This window comes from Amphibalanus amphitrite, unplaced genomic scaffold, assembly GCF_019059575.1.
Source record: "Amphibalanus amphitrite isolate SeventyFive unplaced genomic scaffold, NRLGWU_Aamphi_draft 002101F_arrow, whole genome shotgun sequence".
NCBI classification, from domain to species: Eukaryota; Metazoa; Arthropoda; class Thecostraca; order Balanomorpha; family Balanidae; genus Amphibalanus; species Amphibalanus amphitrite.
Window position 1 is genome coordinate 1 of NW_024883594.1, and position 14,102 is coordinate 14,102.

Genomic DNA, 14,102 nt, shown 5'->3' on the forward strand with positions numbered 1-14,102 from the left:
GCTCAGAAAGAGCAAAAAACGGATATCTACCAAATTTCATCGAAAAATATTCACCGGTTTTCAAGATATTAGACTTTAACTTTTGTTTAATTTTTGGGATCTCCGCTGTTCCTAGCGACTTATTTGAAAGTGCGGCACTTGTTGCGCGGAAAGCAGCGTATACCACCGCGTGCTACAAAACGTTTTAGTCAAAGATTTAAAATCGTTAGATCTCCGCTGACGTCACAAATTCTAAGGGAGCATTCAATGCATTAGCCCCTTAGAATCCGAAAACTGCAAGCTTGAAATTCCATTTCTCCGAATTAAAGCATTTTTCGATGTTGTGAGTGCCCAAACCGGTATTTGCAGGCCATGGCCACCAATTTGGCTATCTCAACTCAAAACTAATGTTAAGGTGGGATGGTCACTTTAAGAAGGTCGAGATCTCCTACCCCACTGCGGTTCCCGCGTCCCTTCACAGACGGATTCTGTGCGCTACGTTATTACAAGTTACAAAAGCTGGTATAAATAATAAATAAGATATATTAATACAAATACAATAAAATATAAAAAGAGCATACAAATAACTGTGAATAAATACAATGATAAAATAGTATCCGTAACTCGTAACCAGATGATGGTGTATACATGCCATCACTATAAAAAGCACCACGGTAATAAACACCTGTAAAAAGCAAAAAAAAAAACAACAACAAAAAACAAAAAACACAGCATCGCTGCTGGAATATCGCTGTCTATCACATTATTGACTAATTGACTATACTATCACATTATTGACTAATTGACTATACTATCACATTATTGACTAATTGACTATACTATCACATTATTAACTAATTGACTATACTATCACATTATTGACTAATTGACTATACTATCACATTATTAACTAATTGACTATACTATCACATTATTGACTAATTGACTATCCTGCTGCCATTTGTACTAGGAGCATTGTTGAGCTAGCCACGACAGGCACAAGCGCCGGCGGGGAGAACACGCCAGTCGTCTCCTGTGCGCTGGCGCCGCCGAACGCTTTGTTCACGGCAGACACAGCCGGCGCGGTCTGTTCCAGAGCCGTCTACGATACCCGTTTTCAGAAATGCAGTGGACTTCACAGCCCGGGTCAGCAGCCGCTGGCCGCATGGGACGGGGATCTGCGCTGATCGGCTTGGTGCAGAGCTCGGCCTGTCAGCAGCCGCTGGCCGTATGGGACGGGGATCTGCGCTGATGGGTCCTCCAGAGCTCGGCCTGTCAGCAGCCGCTGGCCGTATGGGACGGGGATCTGCGCTGTGGGGTCCTCCGTCTGTTCCTGAGCTCCGTCCTGCCTGGAGTCCGGTCGGGCGGTCTGTGAGGGTCTCTGGTCTCCGGGAGTCCCCCCGGTCTGTGATCACGCCAGCCCGGGAGCCTGGTCCGCCCGCGGGGCGCCCTCCGACAGCGCACAGACGTACGCCAGTGTGACTGTCTCTGATCGGCCGCCCAACTGGACGGCCGACTGGACCGGCGCGCACAGGCCCGTGCCGTGCTCGCCGCACGACAGGTCGCTGTCGGCGCACTCCGGGTCCAGCTGGGCGTGCTCCATCTCGATGTCGTACTCGGCGAACACGCGGCCGGTCCGTGTGGTGAACGGGCACAGTGATCGCTCCGTCAGTGGGCGATCCTCCCTGGGGCGGCACCCACCGGCCGAGCGCCGCCGCCGGCTGGTTTGGGCGGCGCCGACGGCCGGCCGGCCCTCGGTGACGGCCAACAGGCAGGCGACGGCTGCCGCCAGCAGACAGAGCAGCCCCACCAGCTGCATCTCGACACTGACACTGACACTGACACCGGCGGCGACGGCGGCGACTGTTCACGGCACGGCCAGCGGCGGGAGACTGACGATCCGGTCAGCAGCTCGGACTCGTCCCATGTCCTCTCGCAACAGTTGATAGCCACCTTTTGCGCTGAGGTTATGAGAGGGAACGGAGGGAACTAACCGGTAGCCACCGCCCCGGAGGGGGAACACCGTGCGTGGCGCGTGGCGAGTCAGCACCCATCAGCTCAGTCATATGACGCATACGTGGACTTGGGTACCAATGCACAATACAAGCCGAGTGCCCACTTATTCCGATTAAGTACCGTGATTCACGTATATATGTGATAAGGCCTGTGACGTCGCAACTGCTTCTCTTCATTGCAGCACTCAAACGGCTGTATTTTGTGGAACACTTTGTATAGAACGATGACATCACACACAATAAATTCAGCTTAAAAATACGGATCGGTTGATGCAATATGACCTTTTCCGGTCAGGCCAGGTTTCCGACCAAACTTCAAATTCATATTTTAAGGTAAAAAAAGACGATAATTTAGAACGACTCGACGAGAGATTAGCACCATGCTGGTTAAATTCATATCAAAGATACAAAGTAAGATACAAAGTAAAGGTACCAGTAAATCGGGTAGGTGTCATGACCCATACCCCACAGCCCGTTTGCGTTCGCCAGTGCCCAAATTGCCCTCAACATTACTCTGATTTCCACATGTGAGTGGTCGAGACCCCTCTCCCAACTTGGAAAGAGTTTCCGCGCCCCTGCTCTACGCGTCCATTCTCCCACGTGCCGCTGATAATCGAGAGGCGGCCAGCACTCGGCGGGTAACTTTTGTTTGATGGCAGGGAGGGGGTAGCTTTTGTTTAACCCACGCCCCGCTGGGTGTCCTGGATTTTCACGCCCTGCTGGGAGGAGGGGGGTAAACATTCCCCCCTCTATATCGGCTCCTGAGCGACGTAGCGAAACGCGGCAATCGGCATTCGAAAGACCGTCCAAAATAAGGACACTTCAGTCATTTTTTAGGTCAGATCAAAGGTCAGGTCACCAGAGGTTATTGAAGGTAAAATGCTGCCTATTTCAACATTTTTTTCTCCGAAACAGCTTCACATAACTCTGGAACCAATAGTTACAGCGCCACGGAAAAGCGCATTCGATAGCCCTTTTAACCTTCTTTTTGGATTATGTCCTCATATTTGACATCGGGTTCACGGTATAGCCCCCAGAGGGCAATAACTAAAAAAATAGCCATTTTTTACGAAAACATATTTTTCTTCCATAGCTTTTACAAGACAATCACAACAATGCTTTCGCCAGTATCGCATTCCTTTCATAGAGACGCGTCGGATGACCTATAAGTTGACCTTGAAAGGTCAACTTGAAAATTTGACCTGACCGGAAAAGGTCAGTTTGCATATCAGTCGATCCGTATCGTCGAGCCAAGCACATCAAAAGCGTTTTCATCGCTCTAACATGCGTCTATCAGAAGTTATTGGCGAAAAACTGTTGATACATTTCGTGACCTGAGATGACGTCGGGGACATATCGAGGGGTCACGGGCGCCATTTTCCGGTTCAGTGTAACAGGTTTACTTAAAACTCGGTGTTTGAATGATTTTAGAATGACGTTCGTCCAAAAGAGGCGCATTTCAATTTGCCCATTGACTAATATCTAAATTAGGTATTAATAGGTATTATTGCGACCTCTCCATTAAATGGAGAGATCGGAAAATTCACCTGAACTTAGGCCACCGACATCAAAACTCCAAGATATAAAATTTGCACATATTGCTGCTCTTATCAATTGCTGAAAGTTGCACAGCGATCGGTCGCTCGGTGTGGCTATGACAGACATTGCAACTTTTGGTGAGGTCACTTGACGTGACCTGGTGACCTGACCTTGAGTGACCTTGGTCTAACATTTTCAACGGCATGTGCGGAAAAGATGCATCATGAGGTGTGCCCGCCGTTTTTTTTTATAGATATTCGCGAAAACCGCAGGGGGTGTTCAAGGGGGATTCAAACACCCCCATCGCAGCAGGGCGCGGGTTAATGCCGGGGCTGCCTTTTGTTCGATGCCGGGGCGGGGGATGAGGTATGTACATTTTGTTCGATACCGGGGGGGGGGGGGGTGTACCTTTTGTTTGATGCCGTGTGTGTGTGTGTGTGGGGGGGGGCGTACCTTTTGTTCGATACCGGGGAGGGGATGAGGTATGTACCTTTTGTTTGATGCCGTGTGGGTGGGGGGTGGCGTACCTTTTGTTTGATGCCGGGGGGGGGGGGCGTACGGCCCTCCAGGTATTTAGTGGTTGGTTGCCAACATCACAATAAGCGATCTGCATTGATGAATACGTCTAATGGCTGTTGAAAGCCATTGCCGAAGTGTGTGCACGAACCCTCTTCTCATTTCTATTGAGTCATTTTACAGGAGTGTCTCTGTCATTCAAAGTTACGACACCAAAAGCACATAGGCTAACCAACCACTCTTTTGCTGGAGGGCCGTACCTTTTGTTTGATACCGGGGGGGGGGGGGGCGGGGGGCGTACCTTTTGTTTGATGGCGTGTGGGTGGGGGCCGGGGGGTGGCGTACCTTTTGTTTGATGCCCGGCGCCATGAAGGTGGTGAACCACCAGGTCATCAGCTTGGTCCAGATGGTGGGGTGCACGATGTAGAACGCCTTCAGGTTCTTCTTGTACCTGCCCAGGAGCGCGGCAGAGGGCGGTGTCAGGCGCGCGCGGACGGGATGGGGGCGGGGGCGGTCGGTGCTGCCGCGGGCACGGCGGGAAAGCCCCGGGCACAGCCCGCACACTGAGTCAGCAGAGAGTCACAGCAGCCACACTGAGCAGAGAGTCACAGCAGCCACACTGAGTCAGCAGAGTTACAGCAGTCACACCGAGTCAGCAGAATCACAGCAGCCACACCGAGTCAGCAGAGAGTCACAGCAGCCACACTGAGTCAGCAGAGACCGCCCGTCCACAGAACCACCCGCACACTGCCCAGAACCATCCACAACACCGGTCAGCGACCACGCTACTCTGTCCATTTGAGACAAACAAGAAGACAACAGCCCAATGCGCTAGAGTAATGCAGAAAAGGAAGTGCGCGGAAAAACCAGCGACTCGGCTGTACACAATAACTGAACTGACTCCGAGGCGGGGAAGGGGTTCGGCGGCACGGCAAACTCCCCTGGAGTCCGTCTGTCCGTCTGTCCGTCCCCTGGGTCTGTCCGTCTGTCCGTCCCCTGGGTCTGTCCGTCTGTCCCTCCCTGGAGCCTGTCCGTTTGTCCCTCCCCTGGGTCTGTCCGTTTGTCCCTCCCCTGGGTCTGTCCGTCTGTCCCTCCCCTGGGTCTGTCCGTCTGTCCCTCCCCTGGGTCTGTCCGTCTGTCCCTCCCCTGGGTCTGTCCGTCTGTCCGTCTGTCCCTCCCCTGGGTCTGTCCGTCTGTCCGTCCCCTGGGTCTGTCCGTCTGTCCCTCCCCTGGGTCTGTCCGTCTGTCCGTCCCCTGTAGCCTGTCGGTCTCTGCGCCACTCACTTGTACTCGAGTACGTCGTAGACGTGCCGGATCCAGTGCAGTGCCGGGTGGTTGTCCGACTCGGTCAGCGTGTGGAAGTACACGATCGTGTAGTCGTGCGCTACCAGTGGCTCCAGCAGGTAGATCAGGTACAGCAGCGCCTGCAGTAGTCAACACACGGGGTACAGGTACCTGCAGCGCCTGGGGTAGTCAACACAGGGGGTACAGGTACAGCAGCGCCTGGGGTAGTCAACACAGGGGGTACAGGCACAGCAGCGCCTGGAGTAGTCAACACAGGGGGTACCGCAGGTCAGCCGGGGATGGGGTGCAGCCAGCACCAGACGGGGGGGGGGGGGGGGCAGAGGGATACTGGTCCGTCTACAAAACTGTTGGGAGACCAGCGTGGCTCAGTGATAATCGCAGCACTTAATACCGTGGACAAAACAGACGGCCATTTCTGCGGCAGCCGGCACGGGTACGATATGCCCAGGCTGGCCCCCACACGGCCCTCAGGCGCCGTGTGACCACACGCAGCCGTACACCAGAGGGGGGAGCGGCGGCCCAGTGCTGGTACACAATCTGCGGCCTCCCTCACCCCGTCCAGGCCCGCGGCCTCCCTCACCCCGTCCAGGTCAGCGGCCTCCTCCCTCACCCCGTCCAGGTCAGTGGCCTCCCTCACCCCGTCCAGGCCAGCCTCCCCCTCACCTTGTACAGGCCAGCGGCCTCCCTCACCCCGTCCAGGCCAGCGGCCTCCTCCCTCACCCCGTCCAGGCCCGCGGCCTCCCTCACCCCGTCCAGGTCAGCGGCCTCCTCCCTCACCCCGTCCAGGTCAGTGGCCTCCCTCACCCCGTCCAGGCCAGCCTCCCCCTCACCTTGTACAGGCCAGCGGCCTCCCTCACCCCGTCCAGGCCAGCGGCCTCCTCCCTCACCCCGTCCCGGCCAGCGGCCTCCCTCACCCCGTCCCGGCCAGCGGCCTCCCTCACCATGTACAGGCCAGCGGCCTCCCTCACCATGTACAGGCCAGCGGCCTCCCTCACCATGTACAGGCCAGCGGCCTCCCTCACCTTGTCCAGGCCAGCGGCCTCCCTCACCCCGTCCAGGCCAGCGGCCTCCTCCCTCACCATGTACAGGCCAGCGGCCTCCTCCCTCACCATGTACAGGTCAGCGGCCTCCCTCACCCCGTCCCGGCCAGCGGCCTCCTCCCTCACCATGTACAGGTCAGCGGCCTCCCTCACCTTGTACAGGCCAGCGGCCTCCTCCCTCACCTTGTACAGGCCAGCGGCCTCCTCCCTCACCATGTACAGGTCAGCGGCCTCCCTCACCTTGTACAGGCCAGCGGCCTCCTCCCTCACCTTGTACAGGCCAGCGGCCTCCTCCCTCACCATGTACAGGTCAGCGGCCTCCCTCACCCCGTCCAGGCCAGCGGCCTCCCTCACCTTGTACAGGCCAGAGGTCTCCCTCACCCCGTCCAGACCAGCGGCCTCCTCCCTCACCATGTACAGGTCAGCGGCCTCCCTCACCTTGTACAGGCCAGCGGCCCCCCTCACCTTGTCGAGGTCAGCGGCCTCCCTCACCATGTACAGGCCAGAGGTCTCCCTCACCCCGTCCAGACCAGCGGCCTCCTCCCTCACCATGTACAGGCCAGCGGCCTCCCTCACCTTGTACAGGCCAGCGGCCTCCTCCCTCACCCCGTCCAGACCAGCGGCCTCCTCCCTCACCCCGTCCAGGCCAGCGGCCTCCTCCCTCACCATGTACAGGTCAGCGGCCTCCCTCACCTTGTACAGGCCAGCGGCCTCCCTCACCATGTACAGGTCAGCGGCCTCCCTCACCTTGTACAGGCCAGCGGCCCCCCTCACCTTGTCGAGGTCAGCGGCCTCCCTCACCATGTACAGGCCAGAGGTCTCCCTCACCCCGTCCAGACCAGCGGCCTCCTCCCTCACCATGTACAGGTCAGCGGCCTCCCTCACCTTGTACAGGTCAGCGGCCTCCCTCACCCCGTCCAGGCCAGCGGCCTCCTCCCTCACCATGTACAGGCCAGCGGCCTCCTCCCTCACCATGTACAGGTCAGCGGCCTCCCTCACCCCGTCCAGGTCAGCGGCCTCCTCCCTCACCATGTACAGGCCAGCGGCCTCCTCCCTCACCATGTACAGGTCAGCGGCCTCCCTCACCTTGTCGAGGTCGATCTCCGTGGCTCGGAACCACTTGCCGATGAAGCAGATGACGGGCCGACCGAAGCGGTCCTTGCCCGTCTGGTAGAGACAGCCGATGCCGGAGATCTCCGAGAGGTCCTCGGTCCGCGCGCGCCGCAGCAGCCGCTCGTACCTGACGACAGGGGGTACAGGGGAGGTCAGTCGGCGACTCGGCGCGCAGGTACCGCTCCTGTACCGTACCTGGACGGTACTGAGAGACACTATCAGTTAGGCACAGGTGGCGCCACCAGAGAGCGGAGCTCGCAACAGGCGGGGTAAAGTGCGTACCCGCCGTCTGAGCAGAGATTGCATACAGTGACCGGTTGAAGCAGTGGAAAAGATAAGACGGGCGACGGAGGAAAATCAGACCCCAGCAGGCGGCGGAGCTGACTGACCGCTGGAATAGCTTTAACACAGACCATTGGTCTTGTCTACCCTCCGGACCAGTCCACCGCCGCCGGAGGGCACATCCGAACATCTGTATTTAGCGCCTTGCGGACATCTACCATAGCTTATAGCTATCCTCCGGACCAGCCCACCCGGCTTCCTGACCACCGGACCGACAGTCACCCTCCCCCGAGCCGAGCTGATAGGACAGGTTCATAGGGCAGCTGGTCCCGCCGGGACACCGAGCCGAACTGATAGGACAGGTTCATAGGGCAGCTGGTCCCGCCGGGACACCGAGCCGAACTGATAGGACAGGTTCATAGGGCAGCTGGTCCCGCCGGGACACCGAGCCGAGCTGATAGGACAGGTTCATAGGGCAGCTGGGGCGTTCCACGACAAATCGACAAGTGCCCTGCACCCTCATATTTTATTTTTTGCTTAAAATTGGTCTAATTGGTTGTGATGGGCGGAGAAGCCAGCTGTGGCAAGGATTTTTTTTTTCTTCGAAGAACGGTTTCCGAGATATAGCCTCGGGCAATTCTTGGAGTTGGCGCTGCAGCCCTATGTTTGGCGGCCTATAACTCAGAAACTATTAGTTTTTTTTAGGATAAAACTTCATATGGTTCAACTCACAATCAACCAACAAACATTTTGGCTATCTCGGATTTTCAATTTTTGAAAATTTTGATCACGTGACCTTTTGTCCTATTTTTCGAAGAGTGACCTTGATATTTTCCCCACTGAAAGTTGCAATTTTGTCTGATGACGATTAAAGCCTTATCAATTGTCATTCATATGCGAAAATAAAAAAGTGGTTATCGCCCTGCGTTGACCTCAGGTCAGGTCATTTTTATGACCTGTCCATTATTACGAGCGGGAGCGACAGCGAGATCTCGAGAATAAAGCATGATAGCGACAAGCGGTAAACGGTAAAGGGTACACACGGATAAGGTCTATAATTTTTACTGAGGTCATTTTCAGGTCAGGTCAAAGATGACGTCACAGGAGCTAAAAGGAAGTCAAAATAGCAGCACTATACACATATATGAAGTTTTTCTCGAATAACTTTCAAGGTATCCCAGCTAGGAACAAACTAATAGCACCATCGTGATCCTCTCGTCGATCCGCATCGAAACATATGTATGTTGACCTCGAAAGGTCGAAAGGTCAAAAGTTGACCTTAGGTCACGTGATCTAAGGTCAACTTTTGACCTTTCGACCTTTCGAGGTCAACATACATATGTTTCGATGCGGATCGACGAGAGGATCACGATGGTGCTATTAGTTTGTTCCTAGCTGGGATACCTTGAAAGTTATTCGAGAAAAACTTCATATATATGTATAGTGCTGCTATTTTGACTTACTTTTAGCTCCTGTGACGTCATCTTTGACCTGACCTGAAAATGACCTCAGTAAAAATTATAGACCTTGTCCGTGTGTACCCTTTACCGTTTACCGCTTGTCGCTATCTTGCTTTATTCTCGAGATCTCGCTGTCGCTCCCGCTCGTAATAATGGACAGGTCATAAAAATGACCTGACCTGAGGTCAACGCAGGGCGATAACCACTTGTTTTATTATCGCATATGAATGACAATCGATAAGGCTTTAATCGTCATCAGACAAAATTGCAACTTTCAGTGGGGAAAATATCAAGGTCACTCTTCGAAAAAAGGACAAAAGGTCACGTGATCAAAATTTTCAAAAATTGAAAATCCGAGATAGCCAAAATGTTTGTTGGTTGATTGTGAGTTGAACCATATAAAGTTTTTGTCGTAAAAAACCAATAGTTTCTGAGTTATAGGCCGCCAAACATAGGGCTGCAGCGCGAACTCCAGGAATTGCTCGAGGCTATATCTCGGAAACCGTTGTTCGAAGAAAAAAATCCTTGCCACAGCTGGCTTCCCCGCCCATCACAACCCCTTACACCAGTTTTCAACGAAGAATAAAATATGAGGGTGCAAATTTAATTTTTTATTTGTCGATTTGTCGTGGAACGCCCCAGCTGGTCCCGCCGGGACACCGAGCCGAACTGATAGGACAGGTTTACAGGGCAGCTGGTCCCGCCGGGACACCGGGCCGAGCTGATAGGACAGGTTCATAGGGCAGCTGGTCCCGCCGGGACACCGAGCCGAACTGATAGGACAGGTTCATAGGGCAGCTGGTCCCGCCGGGACACCGGGCCGAACTGACAGGACAGGTTCATAGGGCAGCTGGTCCCGCCGGGACACCGAGCCGAACTGATAGGACAGGTTCATAGGGCAGCTGGTCCCGCCGGGACACCGAGCCGAGCTGATAGGACAGGTTCATAGGGCAGCTGGTCCCGCCGGGACACCGAGCCGAACTGATAGGACAGGTTTACAGGGCAGCTGGTCCCGCCGGGACACCGCCGTCTCCTCCAGAGGGATGGCTGCTCAGCCGCTGGGAGTGGGACGCACCGGTTACCAGCCATTGAGACGGCACCAGTCACCAGCCACCGGGACGGCACCAGTCACCAGTCACCGGGACGGCACCAGTCACCAGCCACTGGGGCGCACCAGTCACCAGCCACCGGGGCGGAGCCAGGCATCAGTCGGTGGTCGGCTCGGCACAGGTTCTCCTCATTTCAGCCCATCCCACGGCTCTGAAGTGACCTTGGACCGAAAAAGGCTAGCCCAGTATAAGCAGGCAACAGACACACGAGCGGTGCAGCTCTCTGTGATTCAACAAGTAACAACCACCTAAAAAGTGAAGCCAGGACTCTACCTCCCATTTTAAGCCAGTCATCAAGGTAAACCACTTATCAGGTTAACATTGAAAGCCAAAGACACGAAGCATATTCTAAGAGCGAGTTTCCAGCTGGCTGGCCCTGCTGGCCGCTCGGCGGTGGCTGTCGGGACCGGGCTCAGCCGACAGGTGACGGCGGGGGGCCCCAGTGGGCCCCGTCCCGGCCCGCCCAGTGGCCCTGTCCCGGCCCGCTCAGTGGGCCCCGTCCCGGCCCGCGGCTGACGGCGGGGGCCCTCAGTGAGCCCCGTCCCAGCCCGCTCAGTGAGCCCCGTCCGCCCAGTGGACCCGTCCCAGTCCGCTCAGTGAGCCCCGTCCGCTCAGTGGGCCCCGGCCCGTCCGCTCAGCCCGGCCGTCCGTGCAGCGCCGATCGAACTCTGTGCCGAGAGGAACTGGGTCGAAGCGGCGATCAATGGCCGTCGGTCGGCAGGTGGCGGACGGACGGCGGCGGCGGCGGCAGTATCGACCCGGCGGCCGGCCGGCGACCAGCGCGCGGCGCGGCACGCCGTACACACATACACAGCACACATAGGTACACAGCACAGCACAGCACAGCGCGGCACGCCGTACACACGTACACAGCACACATCACAGCACAGCACAGCACAGCGCGGCACGCGGTACCTACACTGGTACACAGCAAGCACACAGCACATATATACAATATGTGTACACAATACACACATACACAGCGCGGCACTCTGTACACTGGTACACAGCACAAACACACACACACAAATACACAGCATACAGGACGCGGCACCTCACAAACCCCACCGGACCACATACACCATGGGCGCACACCGTGGCACGGGGCACAGGGGGCAATCAGCGACAGACGCCCATCAACATCACAGACACCAGCACCCAGTCTGCCCAGGGACTCTGTGGCACCGTATCGAAATACGCGGGACGGGCGAGCTGGGAGGGTATGTACCACTGGAGGGGGTAATCTGGAGGACCCCCGGCCAGGTTTGGCCGCGGCCGGCGCCAAAGGCCACCGGCCCTGAACCCACCCGTCGGTCGATATAGTGCTGCCCCACAGACGACCGATAGGATCGGAGAAAATGAAACGGCCGCCCACAGCAATCGCACAGCCGGCGACTCGATTTTGTCTGGGTAACTAATGGAATCGTATATCCAACGATAATTCTTGACGATAATCGACCCAGTGACAGGACTAAAAAAAAAATCCTAGCAGCCCCGGCAGCACCACAGCCAAAAACGTACGTGTATCTAGTGATTTTGATAATGGCATGTCTATCTTTCACTATCGCGAGCTCCGTACGGTAAGTCATTTGCATATGCACATACACATTCACATTGCCGTCGCCCGTCAGTGTCATTTGCACAGTTCGCAATCAGTGGCGACGCTGTCCCACTGACCGTCCCACAGTCCGGTGTCCCACTGCCCACTGTCCCAGTATCTGTCCCGCTGACCGCTGTCCCAGTATCTGTCCCACTGCCCACTGTCCCAGTATCTGTCCCACTGCCCGCAGTCCCAGTATCTGTCCCACTGCCCGCTGTCCCAGTATCTGTCCCACTGCCCGCTGTCCCAGTATCTGCCCCACTGACCGCTGTCCCAGTATCTGTCCCACTGCCCGCTGTCCCAGTATCTGTCCCACTGCCCGCTGTCCCAGTATCTGCCCCACTGACCGCTGTCCCAGTATCTGTCCCACTGCCCGCTGTCCCAGTATCTGTCCCACTGACCGCTGTCCCAGTATCTGTCCCACTGACCGCTGTCCCAGTATCTGTCCCACTGACCGCTGTCCCAGTATCTGTCCCGCTGACCGCTGTCCCAGTATCTGTCCCACTGACCGTTCCTGTTTGCAGAGCTGCTCGGAGAGGCCGGCCTGCGCCGGGTCGGCGCCGCCGGCGCGCTGTCCCAGCAGCCGCTGCCGGTCCACGTCGTCCTCCATGTGGCTGAAGTCGCGCAGCCCGGAGGCCAGCCGCGCCGGCACCGGGTGCTCGTCGGCCGCCGACAGACCTGCGGCGGAGCGCGGGGGGAGCACCGGGTCAGACGGGGAGGGGGCTGCACAGACCTGCGGGGAGCACCGGGTCAGACGGGGGCGGGGCGGCACAGGACCGGACCTCCCGGTATCACAGGGCCGGACCTCCCGGTGTCACAGGAACCGCCGGAGCTCACCGATCATCATATGAGCCAGCCGGCGATGGATGCCTCGTGACGCCTCACGGCGATGTCTCACCCCGTGTCTCGTGGGACGCGTCCCGCCCGCTCGGTCGGCTCGGCCAGCGATCGGTCAGAGGGGCGTCCCACCGGGGTCAGAGGTGAGCGCGGCGATAGGCACGTCACCTCCCCCCCCCCGGCGCCCCCGGGCGGGTCAGAGGTCAAAGAGCGCGCCCACCGGCCGACTGGGGACGGCACCACAGGTAGGTATGTGCAACGGCACACAGCGGAGGGCGATCAGCGATTACCCGAGTATATTATCTATTAACAGTCAGAGCTAGGCGCAGTCAATAACTGCCGGCAGCTGTCAAATACAGCTGCCAATAACTGCCAATACTCGGCACACATAGAGATAAAATAATAATATCTACCCTGACAGACCGATCCATCATATCCAGGTATCAGAGGCCACTGTGAGTGTCCCGGCTGGCGCGCCGATACCGATACGGGCAGAGGGCCGCCTGTTACCGCCGTACACCCGGCTGCTGAGATAGGCCGGACCCGTGTACAGACTCCGTGACTCAGTGAGAGTCTGCGGCCCGGCCCTCCCCCAGTCGGCGCATCTCGCCGCGTCATGGTGACGCAGCTGCCGGGCCGGGCCCGGCCGGTTCCCCCAGGTAGAGGGACTGGGCACCGGCCGGGCCCGGCCGGTTCCCGCAGGTAGAGCCGAGGGACTGGGCACCTGCCGGGCCCGGCCGGTTCCCGTAGGTAGAGGACTGGGCACCTGTCGGGCCCGGCCGGTTCCCGCAGTAGAGGGACTGGGCACCTGCCGGGCCCGGTCGACCACGGGAGGAGACGGCTCTGCGGGCGGCACCCGCCGCAGCTGGCCCGGTGCCAACTCCCGGACGGAGGGGGGGGGGGGCGACGACCGAGCCACGGCGCGCGCCGGCTCCGAACTCGGAGAGATGGTCCGGGTCACACCATCAGCCGCGGGATTTCGCAACGCTGAGTTATAACGGGCCTTGTGGCGCCTATCGACCCCACCGCGAACAGCGCTCAGAGCCTACCAAAGGGGCAGACTGGGGCTGCAAGCGCCTGCAGAGAGAGAGTTGGCATACAGAGCTAGAAGAGGCCCCGAAAAGCTAACGGCATGGGATCACAAGCAGGGCTGCGGAGTCGATGGATTTTCAGTGAATCCGACTCCGACTCCGGGCAGAACTATCGACTCCGACCGACTCCAACTCCGATTCCCGACTCCGCAGCCCTGCCAGGTCTGCGGAGTCGATGGGTTTTTCGGTGACTCCGCCTCCGGCTCCCGTTTCCAA

General features: G+C 57.5%; 1 protein-coding gene across 1 annotated transcript in view; it reads right to left on the reverse strand.

Annotated features, from left to right (window-relative positions):
• Positions 1-1,390: 1,390 nt before the first annotated feature.
• The window catches only part of LOC122376325 (protein GDAP2 homolog), a gene marked incomplete at its 5' end in the record, with an annotated part of 67,563 nt that continues 54,851 nt past the window's right edge, over positions 1,391-14,102 (reverse strand). Inside the window, 5 exons of the mRNA XM_043356138.1 lie at positions 1,391-1,664; positions 4,351-4,500; positions 5,334-5,473; positions 7,481-7,634; positions 12,468-12,636. Of these exons, the coding sequence (XP_043212073.1) occupies positions 1,391-1,664; positions 4,351-4,500; positions 5,334-5,473; positions 7,481-7,634; positions 12,468-12,636 (887 nt within the window). The remainder of the gene's footprint in view (positions 1,665-4,350; positions 4,501-5,333; positions 5,474-7,480; positions 7,635-12,467; positions 12,637-14,102) is intronic.